The sequence below is a fragment of the Sminthopsis crassicaudata genome, chromosome 2 (assembly GCF_048593235.1).
Source record: "Sminthopsis crassicaudata isolate SCR6 chromosome 2, ASM4859323v1, whole genome shotgun sequence".
Classification (NCBI taxonomy): Eukaryota; Metazoa; Chordata; class Mammalia; order Dasyuromorphia; family Dasyuridae; genus Sminthopsis; species Sminthopsis crassicaudata.
In genome coordinates this window covers 338,427,974-338,453,174 of record NC_133618.1, presented here as the reverse complement: position 1 = coordinate 338,453,174, position 25,201 = coordinate 338,427,974, and the positions used below count along the sequence as shown (strand labels likewise).

Below are 25,201 nucleotides of genomic sequence, written 5' to 3'. Positions count from 1 at the left end.
GTAAGGTTGATGGAAAAAAAATGATGAAATTCTAAATGATAATCTCTTTACCTCACCATCAGTGAATTTCTTTTAGTATTTATGCTAGAATAATTGAGTTTGTATTTTAAAGTACTTAAGTCCCTCTATACCTACAGTAGAAAAAGTTAAATACATGTACACTTATAAGGTATATTTCTATTCAAAAGTTCTGAATTACTTTAATAAAATATTTTAAGTTTTCCTATAAGGGAGTCTGAGTGTGTTTATGACAAACCTGGGACTAAAAATAAATAATAGATTTCTAAATTCTACAAAGTCTCAATTACAAAATAGACAGTTAATAGTACTTAATATACAATCAAATAATTACATGTGCATTTCTTCAAACTTTATTAAATGGAAAACACAACAATGGTAAGAATTCAAAATTTTCTGTTATTTTTCCCCTCCCAAATAGTGACATTTGATTGAAAATACACTGCCAAAGTTATGCATAGTTCCTAGATGTCCTAAGTAGATGAGAGGCTGTAATCCTAAATCTCTTTATCTTCCAACTTTTCCCAATCTGTGATCTGTTTTTGGATCAGCAATAATTGCTTGAACAGCTACTATGGCTTCATTAATTTTTGTCTGTAGTTCTCTGAGTTCTTCAATATGCAGCAATCGAAGAATTTGGGCAGCTTCATTAAGAACAGCATCTATTTTATCACAAGAAAAGATATTGCACTGATATGTACATCATAAAATTACATGTATATACATACATAAAATTATGACTAAATCATCTCTGAAAATAATTTCAATGTTTTAAAAAAATTATCATTCATGCATTAAATTTTGAAAACTAATTTTATGTTAAAACATGAAGGGAACCACAAAGGTCATGTAGACCAACTCTTTTGCTTTACAGATAAAGAAACTGAGGGCCAGAGATTAAGTGATATACTCAAGGTCATACAAGTTTATACTTATATTTAATTAATTAGGACAAGCTGTTTAAAAAATAGCACTTACCTCCTGTATCAAAACCAAGGATGTGCTTATCTAAAGCAACAGGTAAGCCCTTTAAAGAAAAAAAAAAAAAAAAGACAATAAGAAATGCTATTCTTATAATTAAGAATAATTAAGGAAAAAAACTTAATACTTAAAAAATAAGGTAGAACCGACTCAGGCTAAAAAACATGGCAAATTGTCCATATCTATATGTGACTACAATATTTTTCCTTCCTTTATATTTTTACCACTCTAAATGGAGACTGGGAATGATTAGACTTGTCAAGCAAGAATTTTGGCCTTCATTTGCCAGCATTTCTTTTAATTAAAGTACTAAAAAACATGGACTTCCTTCAAACTATAGAGGAACTAAACAGCAAGTTAAAGTTAGCTATTGCTGCACTTCTAATATTTCTTATATTCTTAGTAAAATCAAACAACTTTGGTATTATTTCAAGTCTGAGGCTTCCCAAGGATTAAGAGAAGCTTAAGAGAAACAAGAGAAAATACAGGCAAGATTGTGGAGTTTACTTGGATATGGAGGAGAGTGAGAGTAAAAAAAAAAAGAAAATTCACTCATCCCCTTCCCCCCAGTAACAAGCACCCAGTCCATCCTTTAACCCTTTTTCTTCACATTGTCAGTCTAGATTATCACAGAGATATCCAAAAAAAAAAAAAAAAAAAAAAGGGGGGGGGGAAGAGGATAAGTACAGAGGAAAGAAGGTGGAATAATAGAAAAGTAAATATAGAAGCTATTGTTTAATTTTAATCTATTAATATTTTCCTATTCATTTGGGTATTATATCAAAATATTAGATATAAATTCTACTCAATAAACTGAAATCTTATTTGTGCAAACCATGTGATGTTCTTTGCAAGAGAGCTTGAGTGACAATTACAGAGACACACAAACTCTACTGTAGGCCTAAAATGTAAAATGGGATTTGATTATTTAGTACTGGATTTTAACCACTGGTTTTGGCTAAGTTATAAGTGAACAATTATCACAGGGAAAAAAAAAAACCTTGTGTAAAATAAAAAATGCCAAAGATACCATTCAGTGTCTTTTTTAAAAAGCTGAACAGAAGTTAATTTAATATTAATAAGACTATAAACTAGACTTTTAACATATTAACAAAAACTGAAGAGATGCAGTACTCAATTTGAAATTAAAAAATATAAAAAATTTGGATTGCTTCAGCAACTAACTTTTTTATATGGTTTTAGGGACCTTCTAACTTCCAGTGAACCCACACCCATCATCAAGAGCCATCTTTTATGTATTTTGCATTTGTTTACCTATGCATGGGCAATGGAACACATTTTTTAACTTGTTCCTATACATGAGCTGAATCTGATGCTAATATTAAAATATGATTATATACTTGACAGATTTTTTTTAAACTTACATCTTGTTCCCACTTCAACAAGTGGTGGTAGGAAAATCCTATTATTTTCTAAGAATCCTAAAAAAATCCAATTATTAGAACCTACCTCTTACGAATATTGTGGGACAGAAAACAAAGCTCTCTAAAAATACTAACTGCTGTATCAAAACCAAGGGTGAGGATGGTGGCTTTCATTCAGAGCAAATCCAACTGAGCTAAAGTTTGGTATTGTTAGGAAAAAAATAGCAAAAAAAAAAAAAATAGTACCCCATTAATTACAGAACAGGCATTTCATAAAGCACAGCAAGAAAGAGTGGAAAGAACTAGAATTGGAAGGACAAGATTGAGAGAGATGGGAATGGTTGGAGATAGGATATTCTACTTCCTGTCATTCACCATACTCACCAGACTAAAAGAACTAATGTATACTTTGATTTTTTTTAATGCATTATGCAAGAGAAATGGAAATAGACTTGCTTTTTAGAATCATTGCCTTCAAGCTTCTTTGCACCAGCTATAAATAGCCATATATTTGATTTATCAAGAACTCAGACAACCTGAGGGTAAGCAAGTTTCTACCCACTTGGTTTAACTAATTGAATTCAATAAAGTAGGTGAATTTTAATAGAAAATACCATAGGAATCTTATAACGAATAAATTATACAACTAAAGACATGTGAAGAGAAAATTTATGGAGAACTTGATTAGGATATCGTATTTGGTTACTTCAATACGAATGTGGGAAAAGGTTGAGCATGGGAATAAATACATGGAAAAGCCTAACTCAGAAAAAAGAAATAAAACAGATAAAGGACTTGTAGATTATATAAGAAAGCTTCATACTCTTATATCATGTACACTTCAAAAACAAGAGGTAAGCATTCAAAATAGCAATATATGGAGCAAATATTCTATGTTGCATAGTAGAAAGGATGGAAAGAACTTTTGACATTTGAAGAAACAAGATTGAGAGGGACAGGATGATTGGATGGGATACAAGATTTATACTTTAGCATAAAGGGGTTTAAACTTAATGAGACAAAGTTGGAGGGGATGTAAATATTTTTTGAGCAACAATTCTAACCACTTTTTGACAAGAAATTCAATGAGGCAAGAAATAAAACTGTTCAAAATTCTTTTTTTGAGGCACAACCTTGTGGCAGGTGGTAGTTATATGTCCTATAAAATTTCAGGAATTCCATGTCAATATAAACAAGAATAGGTCATTACCCCTAAAGAGTCTAGTCAAGAAACACAAGATTGTAGGGGGAAAGTGAGTCTATGCTAGGAATTTGAAGCACTGCAAAAAGCCCAAAGCAGAAGGCAGAGATCTGGATCAGTGGCTATTTCTCTAATGGGACCTAGACATTATGGGGCCTAGAACCAAGCAAGATAAGACCAGAACAAGTCTATCTTGAGCTGTTGCTCAAGGAGATTCCAGAGGATTATATTCCAATTTTCTCAAAAGAAAGGATTGAGTAAATAACTGTGATAGCCCTAACAGACACTATCCACAGTAAATGATAGTTCCATGGACAAAATTAGTAAAGTCAAAGGATAAGAAGAATATTTTAGGGAATAGAAAAATAACTTGGCTTTGGACATTTTGAGTTTAAGTACCAGTGATTCATTCAGATAGAGTTGTCTTGCAGAGTTAGCGATTCAGAAGTAAAGTTACAAGAAGAAATATAAATTTGAGAGTACAAATGTATGAGTGTAATTTCTGCCCATATCTCTAATTTTGTGCCAGAAAAAAAGTCCAGAAGAGGTGGCTGTGTGGCATTGTGGATAGACTGCTAAATGTGGAGTTAGAAAGACTTGTTTAAATCGTGCCTGATGATCACTAGACTTAGGACAAGTCACTTGACCACTATCTGCCTCAAATTCTTCACCTATAAAATGGTGAAAAAATAATAGCACCTACCTCCCAAGATTGTTGTGAGGGAAAAAAAGACAAAACAATTTGCCTTGCAAAACAAAGTACTATATATAATGCTAGTGGTTATTATTGATGGCATTATAACCATTGAGATGGCTTTCACTAGGAGCAGTTGCATGTGAACTCAAAATAATATTTAAGTTGTGCAGTATTACAAATGGGCAGCTTAGGTGTTGTACTGAAAAGTCAGGAATTCAGTCAGGAATATTAAACTTTATGAATTCAAATCTAGCCTCAGACAAATTGTGTGACCATGGGAAGGAAAGTTACTTAACCCTGTTTGCTTCAGTTTCCTTATCTGTAAAATAAGATGGAATAGGAAATGACAAACCACAATAGTAGTTTTGCACCCCCCCAAAAAAAAATTTCCCCAAACAACTGAAAGTTACTGAACCACAAGCCTCAGAGGAAAAAAAATTTTTTTTCATGTCCTGAATACTTCTGAAAAATAGTAAAAAGCTTGTAGCTCCAAGTTTGTATGTTGGATTGAACAAAATATAAGTTAATTTCCTTTCAAGAATTTGTAGCATTTGAATGGCCTGTACAATTTATTTATGATAATTAGTGTGGCCTTTCAGCTGTTTGACAAACTGGCAAAGGAAAAGTTACAATTGGGAACACGGAGCATACTTGGGGGGCAACACCTATCATATTACATATTAAGTGGATTCAGAATTGGTGTAGAATTGTGGGGGTAGAGGGAGGAAATGTCTTGTAAGAGAAAAGACAGAAAAAGGAACCTGATGAATAGAGAATTCTCTCGGTTTACTGGAAGTACAAGTGGGACATGCCAAACAAGTTACTTATGCAATAGAACTGAAAAGATTATTGCCTCAACAACCTCCTCTTAACTATTTTTAAGGTAGGTTTCTCAGGCCTACAGAGACTCACATGAACTGATACTAAGTGAAGTGAGTAGAATCAAGAGACCATTGTACACAGCAACAAGATCATACAATGATCAATTCTGATGGACATGGCTCTTTTCAACAACAATGTGATTCAGGCTAGTTCCAGTGATCTTGTGGTAGAGAGAGCCATCTGCACCCAGAAGAGGACTGTTGGGACTCAGTGTCGATCACAAAAAGTTTTTTTTTCACTTTTTTGTTGTTGTTTGCTTGCCTTTTGGGGTTTTTTGCTCATTTTTTCCTTTTTGATCTGATTTTTCTTGTAACATGATTAATAGGGAAATATGTGTAGAAGAATTTTACATGTTTAATAGATATTGGATTATTTGCTGTTGAGGAAGTGGGGAAAGAGAGGGAGAAAAATTTGAAATACAGTTTTACAAGGGTGTATGTTGAAAATTATCTTTGCATGTATTCTGAAAATGAAAAGCTATTTTTTAAAAAAAATATGGTTTCCTTATAAAGTTTAATAAATCTATACCAAACTCTGTGTGCATGTTTATATATGTCCAATTCCTTTTTCAGACAATTCAGATGAAATTAAGTCAAGTGTTCATTTCTCCCACTCCTCCAATACTGCCAAAATTAGAAGAAAAGCACACAGCTGGGAAACAATTTTTATAGATAGTGTTTCTGAGAACTGAGTTATATTTATAAGGATACAAGTCATTCCCCAATTAATAAAGGATATGAACAGGCAATATTCAGATGAAGAAATTAAAAATCTCTAGTCCTAAAATGCTCTAAATCCAATTGATTAGGGAAACCCAAATTAAAACACATCTGAAGTGGTAAACTCACAACTATCAAATTGGCTAATAGGATAGAAAAGGAAAATGCTAAACACCGGAGAAAATGTGGTAAAATTGGGACACTAGAGCATGATGGAGTTGTGAATTGATCCAACCATTCATTCTGTTAAGCAATTTGGAACTGTGCCCAAAGAGTAACCAAAGTGCGCATACTCTTTGATCCAATAGTACCATTGCTGGTCTCTATCCCAAAGACATCGTGTGCAAAAATATTTACAGCAACTTTTTTATTATGGCAAAGAATTAGAAATTAAAGGGATGTCTTTCACTTGGGGAGTGGCTGAACAAAAAGTGTGTTATATGAATGTAATGGAATACCATTGTGAAATATGAAATGAAGAGTAGACATCTCAGAAAAACCTACAAAGACATATATGACCTGAGGCAAAGTGAGATTAGTAGTGTACATCTGGATCAAGTGAATGTAGGTATACAGAGGTAAGAAGGCTAAAAGCACTAATTTTTAAAAAGTGAAATGTTTGGTTTATTCCATAAATTAAAAATACAAATGCCCAAAATGATTTGGTATTGATTAATAAAAAGTAAGTTTGATCAATAGGACAGATCACATACACAATATACACATACAACAGCATTGTGTTAGATTAAACCCAAAATCACAATGGCTTATCTGACATGAACTTCTAAGAAAATTGGCAACAGGCAGGTAGAAATTAGATTTAAACCAATATTTCATACTAAGATAACCCCAAATGGATACCTGACCTAAATTTTAAAAGTCACATAAAAAACAAATTTGATCCATAGCTTAACAAGTTATAAAAAGGAACATGTAAGAAAATGGGTAATTTTTTAAAGTCAAAATTTAAAACGCTTTGAACCAACAAATTTATTATAATAAAAATTAGAATGGAAATAGAAAAAGGGAAAACATCTACAATCAAGTTTTCTGATTAAAATCTCATATCAAAGATACATAAGGAACTGATTCAATTTTATAATACCTTAGAGTTATTCCTCAAGTCAAAAGATATGGACAATTTTCAAAGAAACTGAAGCTACCCATCATATGAAAAAATATTCTAAAAAATTAATAAGAAAATGTAAATCAAAGCAACTCTGACAAATATTAAATGACAAATTAAAATGTAAATTAAAGCAATCCAACTCATATCTTTCAGACTGGCAAAGATGACGAAAAAAAATGATAAATGTGGAAGGGGTTACAAGAAAACAGGTGGAGAAATAAATTGTACTAGTCCTTTTGGAAAGGATCCTCTTTGACTTAACCAAATCAATACTATACTTATACTTCAAAGAGATCAAAGAAAAAAGAAAAGGATCTATATGTACAAAAACATGACTGTCAACTGTTTTTATAGTAGACAAAAAATGGAAAGTACAGGGCTGCATTCCAATGGGAAGAAGCTAAATAAACTGTGTTGTATATAAATATAAGTATTGTGCCACAAGAAATGATGAATTGGACAGACCTCTGTGAACTGATACAGAGTGAAGTGAGCAGCACTAAGAAAACAATTTATAGAAGGAAAAAAAACTTTGAAAAACTTTAGAACTTTCAACACATTTGACTGTATTAAAGATCACACCTGGATAGATAAACACATGTTAAATAGGAAAACTAGTACAGTTCTTATCATATCAATCCTTGGTGGTATACTCCACCAAGGTTTAGGGAAGGTTTAGAGAATATCACCACAGCAGGGGCACACAATCACAACCTACTTCCAAAATGTGTTGGAATACTAGGAAATATTAGCATTTATTTATGATAACATCTGGAACTGTTACCAAAAATATTTAATTTTCAGTTTAAAGAAACACACATACCTCTTTTGTCTGATTTGCCTTAGCAACTGCCTCCTGTGTTAAGCGTTCCTGAACCAAAATGCGAATTGCCTAGTAAATAAAAATCTTTTTAGTCTTTCTTTCTACATAAATGGGTAAATTAAAAGACATGTCATCCCTTTCTTTCCCTGATTCAGTAAGTAGTGCAAGGGCACCCAAGAATTCACCAATGTTGAAAATAAAGGGCAATATAATATGCAGTTTAAGTTTCTCATGCCCCCCCTCATTTTACTATCCTCCCTCAAAACTACTTCCCACCACCGTCCTTAGCACACAAAAACTATTGTTATTGCTGTGAAAATATTTTTTCCTTGGTTTTGGTTAATTAAAGATGCTCTTCACATATTACAATAATTTAATTATTTTAAGGAACATATAATATTTAACTACAGGTTAAAAATAATTCAAAACAATGTTTTTTTCAACATTATACATTCTTTGAGGCAAAAAAATAAAATAATACAGAGTAACATATAAGTAACACAGATTGGCAACCCCACCATAACAAGTACCTGTATTACATATATATATAATAGTCTTTCAAGGTTTCAACACACTCATTTCTATACAAAGAAAATCTTGACTCCTAATTAGTGACCTTATTTCCAAGATAAAAAGTATGCTACTAAAGTTGTGAGACCATGTCCTATGTTTTGTGTGTGTATGTGTGTATTTGTAAAATTTCAAAATTTGTTTCAGTAAAGAAAACATCACGCATACTTTGCAGAAACATAGTATTTTTCTTGCACTTCTCTCATAGTATTAAATTTAAGAATATAAACTAACCTTAAGCATCACCAAATAATCATCATGACGCTGGATCTGAAGAAGGTTGGCCAAAGCCATTACTCCTGCCTTAAAATCAGGATTATTCACTGTAAAACAAATACATACAAAAGTGTTTTCATATTTTTAGAGAAATATAATAATATATTAAGATTACTATTTGACTTAGAACCCCCCCCCAAAAAAGTATCTAAAATTTCTTACCCAATAACTATCCAAAAGAACACACAAAATTAAAACCCCAGCACCAAAAAATATAATGATAAAACTACTTATTTTTGTTTCATGATGCTCAAACATTCATTCTAAAGATCTGGTGAATAATTTTATTCACATTGATTTTTATCTCTCTAATTCTTTTTCAACAAAACCTATTTAAATAATACTTTTGACTAACATTTCTTTACAAAATCATCAACAAAATCTGCAGCTTCTGAGAGCCCCAAAATCTTACTAGTTCACATGAATGACAAGTTATGAAAAAAAGAGATGAAAAAGTACCAGTAGATTGGTTAGATTCTTTTTTTTTTTTTATGAGTTAAGTAGAATCTTCATTTAAAGCATTCCACAAAAAATAGTAAAAAGCAAGGACTGACTAAAAGATAGCAAGAGATTGAAACAGTGAAACTTATTTGTACACCTGGACAAGAACCTGAGCCTCACTGGAGTAAATTATGTAAAATCTAATAATTTTTGTAATAAATAGTAGATGCCTATTAATTTCTATCTTACTTACACCAAAAACATAATTATGTGAAAAACACACAGTAGGATATTTTTCAATGTAATGCTGTTCTGAAAATCTTATCTTTTGGCAACTCTGCATATAAGTTTTCCATTCATTTTCCTCTTTCATTATTGCTAAAGATACTAAAGGTAACACAGTATTAGCATGCATTCATAAAAAATGTGTTCTGCCTTAGCTCAGACTTATGTTCTGAATGAAAGCATCATATATTATTTAAGACAATTGGGTGTCTCAGGCATACTATGTTTGTACATAATTTTGTAATGAAGTGGTCTACAGAGAAGAATCCTTTAAAGGATTTAAGTTCTGAGTATTGATGAAATTACTCCCTTTAGGAAGCAGGGAAGGACATGGATGGGATGGAAATCAGTTTAATTAACCTCATAGTCCCACCCTTTGTGAAAGTTGTGGGCAGCTCTATTTTGCTATGTCCCATCAGAAATCAATTATGTAAAACCCCTGAGGTCAAATTTTCCCTATAAATCTGTGCATGGCTCATGCCATCTTTGCTGAATCCCCTTTGGGTTATAGCCAACCACAGCACTCTGCCTCATTGTGTCTTTCTCCTTATAACTTATATTTTTTAGGATACTAAACTTTACTATAGACTTAGCCTACCAGTTAAGATATATTCCCATTTCATAGGATGTTTTCTTTCTCCTGATTAACTGTGAATTCCATTAGGGAACTTGTCTTTTCCATCATTAAACCTTTTTTCTTGCTAACTAAATGCTCTCCCAACTTTTCTTCATAGTTACCACTTCTAGTATATGTCTTCATTTTGTCTATAATTTCTTCTAAAAAAAAACCCTATCTTTTGCCAAAGATAATGGCCACTCTGAATTCATCACATGATCAAACCCCAACAATCTTACTATTTGGTGCTACATGCTAAATCATATCATTTGGTACCAAAAATTGCTCTCTTAAACTATGTATTGGAATGCTATTATGGTGTTTTTAACTGATTTTTTAAAGAGAGTCAGAATGGAAGTTTATAGCATAATCTTAAGATTCCATTCTTTTTTTCAGAAATCCATTGCTTTTTGAAAAAAAATCACATTTTAATCCAACACAAATATATTTACTTATTCTAGACCAACTTTGTAACTATTTGAAAAATTCTTCATTTTTTTCTAAAATAAATCTAGATCAAAAGAATTCATTCTAAATAACAGAAAATAAAAACAAAAACATTTTAGCTGAATTTGCAATATCAAACAATCTTCACTCAGTTACATACTTACCATCCAAATTTATCAGTGGCTCTACATTTTTAGCTGCATTGTCAGTATTTTTAGCATTATCTGGTGTAGAATCCTTGTATTTGTCAGCTATAAGAAAAGGCATAAATGAGTCATGATAGCAATAATGTAATAACATAATAATTAAAGTTGAATGCCATATTAGTTTACTTAGAAAAAAGTGAAAAATTACCCTAGAGAAAATAAAAGTTAAGGGGACAGGTAGGTTAAATATTTTAATAAATCTTAAGATAACTTTAATGAATAAACAAATTAAATACATTTACAATTTGTTCAATATTTACTTCAACCATTCTGTGGCCATTACATTTGAAACATTCTAATTTTTAAGGATTTTCCCTTTTGCTCTTCTTTTTCTGTTGGACTGACCAGAAATTACTGCCAAGACTTCACTCACTTCACTGACAAGGATGAAATGAATTGTCTATGCCATCAGATGAGTAACACATAAAAGATATTTATATATAGCCTCTAAAACTAAAGAAAAAAAGAGCTTAAAATGGCTTGGTATAGACATTCGGTTAGAGGGACTGGCTTTAAAATATCAATTAATCCAAAACGGACAGTGCCTTCAGAATCAGGTGGATTAAATCCAAGTACATATTATTTCCCTAATACAATGTGTCACAATTCCTACCAAGGAGCATTCATCTATAGCTTCTCAATGACATGCAGGCAGCACTTTTGTTACAGAAAGAAGAATCAAAATTAGTCAAGTCTCCCAGAATATCCAGTTTACCCATTTTTCATTCAGCTTTTCATTCAGCCTCTATTGTCTCAATAGCCACAAGATTTTGATTAGCATATCTTTAGGCAATTCTGGGACTTGGTCAGTCAGGGAGATCCTGCCCCTACTCCACAGCTCCCCAGAGACTTAAAAAGGTTGAATTGATTTGGCTGTCTTCTGGCTTGTATCTGTTTGAGCCTATGAAGCTACTTACACATAAAATAAATAGCAAACCTTTGTAATCTGTAATGAATGCCTATGACATAATTTCTTTATGTCACTAACTGAATTTCTATATATTGTTTTTATTAATATCTTTTACAATTTATTAATATCTCCTAAACCTATTTCATATGTCCACTCCTAGTCCCTATTTTACCTCTTCAAAGAGAAGCATGATATGATGGAAAGAGCACTTTTAATTGGAGAGATCTTTTAAGGAAACATAATTAGCCATTCATGATTCAATATGGCCAATGGAGGAAAGTGCCTATTCAGGCACTTTCTCCCACTAACCTAGTGCTTGCACTAGGAGTTCACTGTAATGATTGTTCAGGTTTTTCTCTAATACAATGTGTCATGAATCATTTTAACTAAAGGATAAGATATATTTGGATGTTGCCACGACCAAGATTAAGAATTTGGTTTTAAAACAACATCACAGGGGCAGCTAGGTGGTGCAGTGTATAGAGCACCAGCCCTGAAATCAGGAGGACCTGAGTTCAAATATGATCTCAGACACTTGCTAGCTGTGTGATTCTGGGCAAGTCACTTACCCCCATTGCCTCAGCAAAAAGCCAAAAAACAAAAACAAAAACAAAATCACAGTCACAGTCAGAGATAAACTGGTGTGAAACTTGTTCTTGAAATCCAATCATTCTAAAAGCTGATTGTTACTCCAAAATTAGCATATTATAGTCAAGGTTGATTATAGGAATAATCATTCAAGGAACATTCTAAGGAACATCATTCAAAAAAGCATCGGCTAGACAAGGCTCTTTTCAACAATAATTGTTGAATTCAAACAATAATCAACAAATGATTCAGGTCAGTTTCAATAGACGTGAGATGGTGGAGAGCCATCTACACCCAGAGAGAGGACTGTGGGGACTGAATGTGGTTTATAACATAGTATTTATATTTGCTTGGGGTTTTTTTCCCTTTTTAATCTGATTTTTCTTGTGCAGCATGATAATTGTGGAAATATGTATAGATGAATTGCAAATGTTTAACATATATTGGATTACTTGCTGTCTGGGGGGGAAGGGAAGGAAAAAATTTGGAACACAAAGTTTTGCAAAGGTGAATGTTGAAAACTATCTTTTCGTATATTTTGAAAATAAAAAACCTATTAAAAAAAAAAAAAGAAAAGAAAAAGTATCAGCTTCAATACAAAAGCATCCATCTTACATCACATTTCTTATCTGGCTGCACACCTTGGGATTTCTCTGACTTTTCCATCATACCCTCAGGAAAGCTCATTAACTGGAATAAACCTTATCATCTTGTAATATCTTATTAGTCTTGGAACTTTACCTTATCCTATTCTCTGCCACTCAAATTCCAAATCTCCACTTACAGAGAAATTTCTGCTCAGACATCTCATTTCTCATCTAGCTGTACTACCTTGAGACTTCTCTTACTGCCTTTTTTGTGTGCCTGCTACACATTAGGTGCTTAATATATGTATGTTAATTATTGACATTGTATACTTGTTACACAACAAAGACCCTAATAAAATATTTTGGATTTCAAAAACTAGGTACTAGAGAAGTAGTTCCTATGTCGGCCTCCTCTTAGCTTAAGTTCTATCTGGGGATACGATGAGTCATTTAAAAATCATTAATAATTAATAATTTAACAAAAAAGGTTTACTTTGCCCTATTAAGGCAAGGATATAGTACTTTTATCTCTGATAGCTCCAGGTTCCCTTGATTCTTCACAGAAACACATCTAACTAGCAGGTCTTCAGGATATGGCAATTTACAAGAGTCTTTGGCACATATCAAATCTGAGCTGCCAAACCCTACTTGGCTGGGACTTTATATGCCTCTATATAAGCAGAGTAGCTAAGTGGTATAATGGATTAAGTGTCTACAGCTAGGAAGGTTCAACTTCATGAGTTCAAATCTGGCCTCAGACAGCTTACCAGCTGTATAATCTTGAGCAAGTGACTTCACTCTTTGCCTCAGTTTCCTCATCTATAAAATGAGCTGAAGGAAATGGCAAACCACTCCAGTATTTTTGCCAAGAAAAACCCAAATGGTTTTTGTACTTCTACGTTGCTTTGTGGATACCACAAAGAATAAAAAACAAAAGAACAACAAATAATATAATCAGGAAGTTGCATCAAGAAAGCCAGGGCTAATCAAATCTTAGGCCAATTTTGTCATCTTATAGGTGAGAAGAAAGAAGCCATGTTGGGAAAATGCTAGTTCTATCACACTGGGCCATTTTAACTTTTGATAGCTGTAATACTTATGAATTGTATGATTTTGAAAAAGTTAAATTGTCAAATAGCATTAGTTCTTTGCATTTACACAAAGCAATATTAACATTTGTATTATTTACCTTATAATAATGAGAAAAGTACATTACAAAATGTAAAGAAGTTATAAAACCATGATTATTGCAGAGTTTCTTTCTGAGTGGTATATATGCTCATCTTGCAGACAAAGCATGTTTTCATGGTCATGTAAGTAACACAGTAAAAAACCATTTAGTTACATGAAAACAATAATATCACACTTATCAAGTTTGATACCTGGCAAAGCATTTTCCTCACAATACTATGAGTCAGGTAATACAAGTATCATCCCCATTTTTACAGATAATGAAAATGGATTTAAATGACTCACCAAAATAAAAAAGTACCTCAGGAATGATTTGAATTCTGGCCTACTGATTCCAAGTCCACAGTTTTTTTTCTTATGATCCTTCAGGTTAATTTATAAAGCAACATAGAAGTACAAAATATTTTCTTTCCATTCACACACCATTCCACTTCATGTAAAAAGAGGGACTAGAACTTTGACTTCACTGGTAGAGGGAACACCAAAGTGAGGAAACTCCCTAACCAATGTAACATTTCTATGTCAATGTACCTTTCTCTGCAATTTATAGTCTAAAAGAATTTTTAGAGCACTGAGAGATTAAGTGCCTTCACATAAGCAGAACTTAAACCACATGATCATTACTGACTTGAAAGCCTGCTTTCAAAATATTATGCATGCTGCTTCTCTCCCACTTCATACACTCCAACCCATACTACTCACCATCACATGAACATATCACATAACCTGGATTCTCCTCATCTATCCTTCCATGTTATTAAATATAAAGAAAATGATATTATAATGTTCTAGTGACTAGGACCTGAACAGAAAAACTGTCAGTACTTTAATTTGAAGAGACCATATCCTGTTCTGAATTTCTTTTGTTTCACCTTTATCAAAGAATTATTCAGTTTTTTAATGGGATTTAAGTCAGATTTCAGGAAGGAACATTGAATTTCCTGAAAATAAATTAGTGTGACCCTCAAATTCAGATTAATAAGATTAAGTGCAGTATTTCTTCTTCCATCTTTGACCAGAATAATATTTTGGCAATATGGTTGATATATTAAATTACTATTGTTCTGTTTAATCTCTAACTTAAACTTTGTACCCTTGCTTAATCTTCAATGTGGAATATTGGTTTTGTTTCATAATTACTATAAAATGAATCCCAAAAAATTCAGTAAAGATTAAACTCCTTTTGCTTTCTCTCTAAAAAGAAAATGCTTAAAATTTAATTCATAATTTTGTAAATAAATCTGAAAAGCTTCCATCGAAAGTAAGCAATGCTCAGTTTTGCAATGCTCAGTTTTCCTCAACAATTTTAACTGCTTAAATCCTGAGGCTTAAATCAAATGCAATAACTTTAACTGACTCCACAATAGAAAGCAAACTTTTCCTTTTTAGAATTCTCACCACAATGTGATTTTGTTGATTTTTCCATGACCTTCAGCAAATTACTTAATCTCAAAGAATACGTAAAATACCATACTTACTTTTCTATTATTGGTTACTTGCAAATAATCCTGTGGATTATTTTAATTTATACAGCTCTTTGGTATCAGGAACCATGTATTACTCATCTCTGAATCTTATTGCTTAGCAATGTTTTCAGATTTATTGAAATGAACTCAAATTTTAAATATATGTGACAAGATCAATTTGAAGTTCCTATCAAGATGCATACCGCAATGCAATCATGTCTACACAGCTTGTGTGACTCTTATAGATGGCCTCCCATCATGCCACTAAGGTATCTATCTGTGTAGAGGCCTTTTATAATTTTTCCTGACATTTCCTGATATCAGTAGAAGATTCTTGATGACATTTTTATTTTACTACTGAATTAACTAGAAGTCCAAAGGCTTGACTTTGAAAATATGGCTATAGAAATGTTCCTCCAGTATTCATTTATCTGTTCATCTATAAGCTATAATGGTGTTGAAATAGGATCATGAGTTGGACAGTTGGACAGTCATATAAAGCTTAAAAACTATAATCCAATTATATTATTTAACAGAGGGGGGGAGGGCACAGTAGATAATAGTATTGGACCTGGAATTGGGAAGACTGAAGTTCAAAAACAGTTTCAGTTTGCTGCTTGCTCGCTTGCTATCACACAGATAGCAAGTAAGTGAACAAGTCACTTAAAATCTATTTGCTCAATTTCTTTACCTGCAAAATGAGGATAATAGACAAACCTTATAGGGCTGTTATGAGGATCATAAGATAGGATTTATAAAAAGTTTAGCACTGTGCCTGGCACATAGTAGGTATTTAATAACTACTTGTTCCCTTCCCTCCTTTTCCATCTCATTTAACAGATGATAAATCCAAAATCCAGAGAGTCTAATTTGCCTCATCAACTTGGTTACCAAGAATATTAAGTAAAAGAAGTGGGATTCAAATGCAGGTTCTTTCACTCCAAAAATCCAGTATTCTTTCCATTTCAACAGACTGAAGTGCCTCTAGAAAATCTAAGGACCAAAAAAACAATGAAGAGAATGTATTTTGAACTTCTTTTGCTAATAGAGTTCTTTTATATAATATTGTAAAGAAAGAAAGGAATAAATAAGTTTTTCCAAACAGATCTAAAAAAGGAACAAGAATTAAAAAAGAATTCAAATAAAAAGCAATTAAATTATTTTTTAAAGACTACTACATTAAGTCTTTCCCTAATCAAAGATACCATTGGATACATAATTAAAGCACATTATAAATATATATAAAAATAAAATTAAAGCACATAAAAATCATACCATTATCTCCATATTCAAGTCTAACAGCTAAACCAAGAAGCCAATCAATTGTTTCTTGTCGCTCTTGAATCTTGAAAGGGCAGTTAACATCTTTCAGATACTATGAAAGAAAAGAAAAACATTTGATTCATTATCTTCAGTTAAATGGTAACATACAGTCAAGAATCAGAATTAAATGAGGATAAGTTAGAAGCATTCTCAATTACATCAGGGTGACAAAAGGATGACATTATTACCACTATTATTCAATACTGTACTAGAAATATTAATACAGTATTTTCTTCTCTTAAGACAAAAAACAGAAGGAATTAGACTAGACAATGAGGAAACAAAACTATCACTTTTTGTAAATGACATAATAGTACATTTAAAGAATCCTAGAGAATCAACTAAAAAAATAACTGTAACAATTAACAACTTTAACAAAGTTGCAGGATATAAAATAAACATACATAATCTGCATTTCTATATATTACCAACAAAGACCAGCAGCAAAGAGGAACCCCATTTAAAGTAACTGTAGACAATATAAAATATTTGGGAATCTACCTGCCAAGACAAACCCAGAAACTTTATGAAACCATTACAAAACACTTTTCATACAAATAAAGATTCTAAACAAGTGGGAAAATATCAATTGTTTATAGGAAGGCCAAGCTAATATAATAAAAATGACAATTCTACCAAAATTAAACAGCTTATTCAGTGCCACACTACATAGTCAAAATGTTTTATGGAGCTAGAAAAAATAATAGCAATATCAGACCTAAAACTTTATCATAAAGTAGTAGTCATTAAAATAATTTGATACTGGCTAAGATAAGAGTGGTGGATCAGTGGAACAGGTTATGTACACAAGACACAATGCCCAATCACTAGTAATCTTCTATTTGATAAATCTATAAACTCTACCTTATGGAATAAGAACTCACTATTTGAAAAAAATTGCTGGGAAAATATTGTGGCAGAAATTAAACACAGACCAATGTCTCATACGCTCTATCAAGAAAAGTTTAAAATGGTCTCATGATTTAGACATAGTGATACTATAAGCAAATTAGCATAGTGAGGGGGTAGTTTACTTGTCAAATCTTTAGAAAAGGAAGGAATTTCTGACCAATCAGGAGATAAAGAACATTATGAAATGGAAGATGGATAATTTTTATTCCATTAAATCAAAAAGGTTTTGCACATAAAAAAACTAATGCAGTCAAAATTAGAAGGAAAGCAGAAAGCTGGGAAACAATTCATTTCTTAAATATATGATGACTCAAATTTATAAAACCAGTCATCCAACAATTGATAAATGGTCAAAAGATATGAACAATTTTCAGATGAAGGAAGTAAAGCCATCTATATTCATATGAAAAAAAGCTCTAAAATCACTATTGATTGGAGAAATGCAAATTAAGAAAACCCTGAGACACCACTTCACACCCTCAGATTGGTTAAAATAACAAGAAAAGATAATGATAAATGTTGGAAAGGATATGGAAAAATTGAAACATGAATGCATTGTTGATGGAGCTGTGAACTGATACAGCCATTCTAGGGAGCAATTTGGAACTATATCCAAAGAGCTAGATATTGATCTAGTAGTATCACTACTGAATCTGTATCCCAAAAAGGTCATAAAAATTAGAAAAGGATCCACATATGCAAGAATGTTTGTAGCAGTTCTTTTTGTGGTGAGAAGGAAAGTAAGTGGATATTTATCAATTGGGGAACAGCTAAATAAGTTATGGCATATGCTGTAATGTAATATTTATTGTTCTTATAAGAAATAATGAGCAGTCAAATTTCAGAAAAGCCTGTGAAGACTTGCATGAACTGATGTTAAGTGAAGTAAACAGAACCAGATTATCAACAATGATAGATTTATTTCTTCTCACCAACATAGTGATCCAAGACAATTCTAATAGACAGGATGAAAAATGCCATCTCCATCCAGAGAGAGAACTATAAGAACTGAATGTGGATTGAAATATACTATTTTCACCTTTTTTTTGGTTTCCTTTTTCTCTCATAGCTTTTCCCTTTTGTTCTGATTTTTCCTTCACAACTTAACTAATATGAAAATGTTAAACTAACTGTATTATGATTGCTTACTCTCTTGGTGGGGAGGGAGGAGAAAAGGGAGAGAAGGAGAAAAAAGTTTGAAGCTAAAAATCTTACAAAAATTAATGTTGAAAACTATCTTTACATGTAATTGGAAAAATAAAATACTATTGAGATAAAAAAATTAGAATTATATTAAAAAGTCATAGTGTCTATATTTAGGTAATCAATTTTGTATTGATTAGGTCATCTAGGACTTTTCAAAGCACAAGGCGCCTTAAATGTCTAAATCTTAAAAAAATAAAAAAAAAACCTGAAAATATTAACTAAATAACATTTTCTTAAATCAACAGTAAATTATTATAGATAAGATATGAGATAATTTATTGGGGTATGAAAACAGGGATACAATGAGTTGGAATATTAAAAAAAAAAAAACATACAAAATTGAATTGGGACCTAGTCTTAAGGTGAGGAAGATCTGGATTCAAGTATTACCCAAGAAACATACTAGCTATGAGTATCATCACCACAGGCACATCAACTAACCTCTCAGTATCCAGGAAACTCTAGTTTACAGACTTATTGTCTCTATCTATTTATTTATCTATCTATAAACTATTCTCTAATTTATTAACTTACAGTCAAGTTGCTATCCTGAATTGATGGAAAATGTTAAAGATTAGGAGTTACACAAATAAAAATCACTGTTCAAGACCCAATTCCCATTGTGGAAAAAATAAAAGATGGGATGAAGGAATTTCTTTATTAAGAGGATAGAAAAAAAGGGAATAATGGAATTCTTTACTTTAGAAAATGAAAACAATAAGATGTAGCTAAACAACAGAAGAATTAATAAATAAGCATAGCACTTCAAATGTACACTATAATCAGAGGCCCAGTGTCCTGGAAATGACCATCTAAAACCCTGCCACTTCATAAAATGCAAATATACTGCTATTTTACGAGGAACTTTTCAAAATATAGTACAAATCATATTCACAAGAGAATGAATGTGGCTCAGTTCAACTACTAATAGATATGGGACAAAAACCATAGTATCCAGCTTCTCAATTTGAGAGTTAAAAAGATGAAGCAAATGGTTCTCCAAAAAAACTTTGATGCTATTAATTCATATGTAACTTTAAAAAAAAAAATATTCAAGGGGAAGCTAGGTGGCACAGTGACCCTGAAGTCAAATGTGACCTCAGATACAACATTTCCTGACTATGTGACCCTAGGCAAATCACTTAACCCCAATTGCCTCAGGAAAAAAAAAAATCTTCAGACAATTTAAATTTATTTTTATAACAAAGGTTTTTCTTTTTCAGTTTCTAAAGGCTTTTATAAATAACTTTAAAATCATCATGTTTACATGGTATTACATTAAATTAGTTTTCATTTTTGTTTTCTTCTAGAAAATTAGGTTGTTTTGTTGAAACAAGATCTGTTTCATTGGTTTAACTCCGTTATCTTATTTACCTAAATATACATAACAAAAACTAAGGTGGTTAAGATTTTTAGTAATATTAATATAGCATAACTGAATTATTGTGGTTTTCCTTAATCACCAACACCTACTTCATTAGTTTTAATCTTTTTTTCAAATAAAATTTTTCTCAACTTTTCATCTATAAAATAAGGAGGTTGCACTAAATGATATCTAAGGTCCTTTCTAACTCTAAATCTATGCCCTTTGCTCCCTTTTAATAATTTGTTTCTATTCCAAAACTGATATTATTCCTAACTTAAAATTAAATTTTATTTTTAAAATTGACCCAGTGTTTTATTTATTACCTTTTCAAAGAACTTGGGCCATTCACTATTGTGGATGTTTCTTAAATTTCCTCTGTCTTCGATCTTGTAGTGTCTAATCTTTTGATCTTCAAGCCAAACAATAAAGTTTCTAAATTCTGTTTCATCTGTAGCAAAAATTTTAGACAAATCGGAATACAAGATTTTAGTTAAGTCAAAATAAAAGGTGATAGCAAAATGTTCATATTCTTAAATGTAATTTTTTCATTACATTTTAGCACAGACTTCTTTATTATACAAATTATTTCTAATTCTAAATATATCTTTCCTGGATATCAAAAATAAACATGTACTACAAAACAATGAAAGAAAGAAAACAACTTAAAAATGAAATAAAACAAAAACTACTATAAAATTATCCAAAAAAAGGAAATAAAGTATTATGAGCACATCAAAGTAATAAAAAAGTGAATAAAATTAAATTTAAAAAGAGAATAAAAATAAAAGAAGAGATTACTAGTACGTTCCAATCAGTGCATTTTGCTTTGGGGGAAAAGATCCAGTTTAATAAGAAGATCAGATAATATAAAATACAATAACATAATAGGGAATTAAGTAAAGCAATAGGTAAAATCCACAAACAAAAGAAATAATTAAATGAAAAATAAAAACTTTCAAACAAAAGAATAAGATAGTATGAAGGTACGAAAACAGTAAGAAAAGTTCTTAGTTAAAATTTATAAGATTTCTGAAATATTCAAAGTATTTTACCACATATATAGACCACTATAACAAATTTATTTAAAATATCACAAGTTTCAGCATATCAAAACACGGCTGATTATTTTAGAATAGCTAAAAAGTATGTAGCAATTCAAGATCATCAAAGAACTTTGTCATTTAATGGTCACAACAACCCTGTAAGTACAATTATCTTCGTTTTGCAGGTGAAAGAAACTGATGCATTCTCCCTTCAATTTTTTGTATTTTAGGCACCCGATTATAATGTACACTTTATTAAATGCTGCTTTGTTTTCTAGTTCTATCCAAACTACAAAAGTGAGGTGCCTTTGGCCTGCGATGCTAATCACTATCTCCCACAGCACCTACACTGGAACATCACAAGTTTACCTGGCATTCAATTAATAACAAATGATCGGTTTTTATACAGAGGTAAGGACTTCCTTTGGCCATAATTAGGTGGCTTCTCCTCTTCCCCCTTTTCTTTAATAGAAGAGGTTATAATAGATGGACTCGCTTTGGTGATACTGAAAAAAAGAAATGAGAGCGAACAGAACAGTATAATGAAAGTGCTCGGCAGGGAGTTTTAGGGAACTAGTTAAAAGCTCCAAAAATCAAATAGTAAAGGGATAGCACTAATAGGAAGGCAAAAACGTATAGAGAAAATGAGAAGGAAAGCCTAGTAAGGAGAAAGGTAGCAGCCGAAAGGATAGGTTACTGCACAGTATGAGAGAATTATTTCCAGGCCTAACTTCAGCAAGGCCTGCACCGAGCATCGGCCACCTCCCTCACCTTTGCAATTGAAGCCGGAAGGATTGTGATAATCCAGAGCCGTCAGCTTGCGGCGAAACATGATATTGGCTCCTAGCTCGGTCGCCGTGGCACTCGAGGAGCAAGGAGTTATAGCGGCAGCAAAAAAAGCAGCAGCAGCAGCAGCAAGAAGGAAAAGGCAAAGCTAACTCCAGAAAGTCTTCCAAGTGACAAGCTCAAGAACGAATCCCCAACTCAGAAACTCCCAGCACTCAGCGAGAGGTCACCAATCACGGCGCTGCTTGAGAAGGTGGGGCTAGAAACCAGTTACGTCACATTACGTCACATTTAATAAACTTTATTGTCAATGATTGAAATGAACAATAAACAAAGATGCGGAATGGAGGAAATTCTAATGGAGCTTTCCCCCAAAAAGAATTAAACAGAGAAGTGGGCGTGAAAACTAAAAGAAAATTAGAAAAACAATAAATTTTAAAACTCCAATAGGACACAAAAAATAGAAATTTGAAAAGAAGAGATTCTGTTGTGTTCAATCATTTTTCAGTCATGTCCCACTTTTTGTGACCCCATTCGAGTTTTCTTGGCACAAATACTAGATGGTTTGCCATTTCTTTATCATCCTGTTTTACAGAAGAAGAACTAAGGTGAGCAGGATTAAGTGCCCAGGGTTAACCAGTTAGTAAGTGTCAGAAACCAATTTTGAAATCAGGAAGAAGAGAATCAAAACCTAGTGCTTAATTTTCTGTGCCACCTACTTGCTCAAGAAAAAATTAACAAAATCGAAAGCACAAAAATGAATTAATAAAATAAAACTAAAAGTTGGACTCTTAAAAGATCTAATAAAATAGCATTAGCTAATTTTGAAGAAAATGTTATGGATTTTTTATTAAGGCATACAAATTACCAATATAAAAATTGAAAATTCACCTCGAATGAATAAGACATAAAGAAAATTACGAGAAACTACTTCGCAAAACCAAGAAAACTGACAACTTAAATGAAATAGATACAAAAATACACAATATCAATATTGACAAAACAAAAATAGAGAATTATAATCTAATGTCAGAAAAATAAATAGAATAAGTCATAAACTATAATAACAATAAATCCACAATCAAAATAATTTGCAAGAAAATTCTACCAAACATTTTAAAAACATTTCCAATATGACATAAGCTGTTTGCAAAAATAGAAAAAAGAAAAGATCGTACCATATATATTCTGGGATGAAAATACATACTTGATTCTTAAAAAATAAAGATTCAAAACAAAGAAAATTATATGCCAACATTCCTAATGAATATTGCCACAAAAAATTTTAAGCAAAATATTAAGGAGATTACAATAACCTATTAAAAAGATTTTATACTATGACCAGATTGGCTTTAAGCCAGGAATGAAGAATTACTTCAATATTAGATAAAATATCAATATAATAGATTACATTAATAACAAGAAAAAATTAAGGAATTATATGAACAGATTTACAAAAGGCATCTCACAAGATAAAACATCCATTTCTTTTAAAAACAGAAAAGAAAAATAAATAAAAATAAATAAAAGAAAAAAATTTAAAAAAAGAAAAGAAAAACAGAAAACAAATAAATTTTCTTTTTAAACATTTTACTTTTTATTTATTTTTTGTTTTCAATTCCAAAATTTCTCTAACATGTTTCCCCCATCCCTTGAGAAGGTAAAATGATATTCATTATACATAAGAAGTCATGCCAAACATATTTCCATATTAACCACATTAGAAAAAAAAGCAATAAAAATTACATGAAAAAAAATATTTGCACTCAAGAGTTCATCAGTTTTCTCTCTCTTTCTTAATATGATAAGAAATATATATCTAAAAGCAGGATTACACATCATAAATAATGGAGATAAATAAGACTTTATAAGAAAATCAAGTATAAAGAAAGGATGTCCAATATCACTTTGACTATTTCATATAATGCACAAAATATTAATGAGACATGAAAAAGAAATCAAAGGGAACTTCATAGGGGGAAAAAAGGAAATAAAATTATCATGTTTTATTAGTAATGGGATCAATTACTAAGCAAAGTTGAGAGAATCAATTAAAAATTAATTCAAATAACTTCACAAGATTTTCATCAAATAAAATAAATCCATATAAATCATCATGATTTCAATGTAATACCAACAAAACCCAGTAGGAAAAGATAGAAATAACTTCAAAATACCTAAGAACATGAAAATACTATCAAGACACATACAAAAACGATCTAGACACATCTACAAAACACTGTCTTTATAGAAATAAAGACAGACTCAATTGGGAAAATATTAGTTGCCCATAGAATGAGCCAATATAAAAAAGAATGAGAATGCCTAAATTAATTTCCTTATCCTGTGCCAAACCAACCAAACAATGAAAATATTATTTTATAAAGTTAGGGAAAAAAAATAAAATTAATCTGGAGGAACAAAAAGTCAAGTATTTCTAGAGGGAGAATGAAAAAAAAATGGGGAAAGAAGATTTAGCACCATCAAAATCTCATATTACAATAGAGGAATCATCAAGTGATTTGCACTGGTTTTTAAAAAGTCAATGCAGCATATTAGGTACATCATTTAGGAGCAAATGAACCTAGAAATCTGAGACTCCAATTACTAAAGTAAAGCTCCATTATTCAACAAAAACTGCTGAAAAGTAAAAATGAAATCTGGCAGAAATTAGGTATCAAGATAAACTTCAAATGGTATTATAAATTTATGCACTGAAACTGACTGATAGCAGGTTTTCAACAGTTAATTTTCAGTGAAATTTATGCTTCAGAGACTAACACTATAAATCAGAATTTGATTTACTGTTTTGTTAATTGTCTCATGAAAAGTGATGTTGAAAATGTTGACAATGGGGACAGCTAGATGTTGCCCTGAAGTCAGGAGGTCGTGAGTTCAAATTTGATCTCAGACACTTAATACTTCCTAGCTGTGGGACCCTGGGCAAGTCACTTAACTCCAATTGCCTTAAAAAAAAAAAATAATAAAGAAAGAAAGAAAAGAAAAGAAAGAAAAAAAAGAAAATATTGACAATGAAAACTGAAAAGCAGCCAGAAACTAGATAGAACAACATCTCATATGTTATACCAAGATAAGGTCAAAATGGGTGCATGATTAAGAAATAAAGGATGATACTATATGATTTAA

At 31.5% G+C, this 25,201-nt stretch overlaps 1 protein-coding gene across 2 annotated transcripts; it reads right to left on the bottom strand.

Moving 5' to 3' along the window:
* Positions 1 to 351: 351 nt before the first annotated feature.
* Positions 352 to 22,309, bottom strand: RTRAF (RNA transcription, translation and transport factor). 2 transcript variants are annotated; one of them, XM_074290544.1, is made up of 8 exons: positions 22,040 to 22,309; positions 20,549 to 20,673; positions 16,694 to 16,793; positions 10,635 to 10,721; positions 8,640 to 8,728; positions 7,836 to 7,904; positions 972 to 1,045; positions 352 to 708 (listed from the first exon to the last, which is right to left on the bottom strand). In XM_074290544.1, the coding sequence occupies exons 1-8, from the start codon at positions 22,098 to 22,100 to the stop codon at positions 681 to 683; spliced, it is 633 nt and encodes a 210-aa protein (XP_074146645.1). In that variant the 5' UTR covers positions 22,101 to 22,309; the 3' UTR covers positions 352 to 680. The 2 variants fall into 2 exon arrangements, with proteins under 2 accessions (XP_074146645.1, XP_074146643.1); XM_074290542.1 differs by having other exon boundaries at positions 352 to 680; positions 997 to 1,045.
* Between the last annotated feature and the right edge of the window lie 2,892 nt (positions 22,310 to 25,201).

Coding starts and splice junctions, on each gene's coding strand:
- RTRAF (XM_074290542.1), bottom strand. CDS start 22,100: ATGTTTCGCCGCAAGCTGACGGCTCTGGATTATCACAATCCTTCCGGC. Junction 10,722..16,693: donor ACTTGAATATGGAGATAATG/GTATGATTTTTA, acceptor CTTTTCTTATAG/CTGACAAATACAAGGATTCT. Junction 8,729..10,634: donor GCCACTGATAAATTTGGATG/GTAAGTATGTAA, acceptor TTTGTTTTACAG/TGAATAATCCTGATTTTAAG.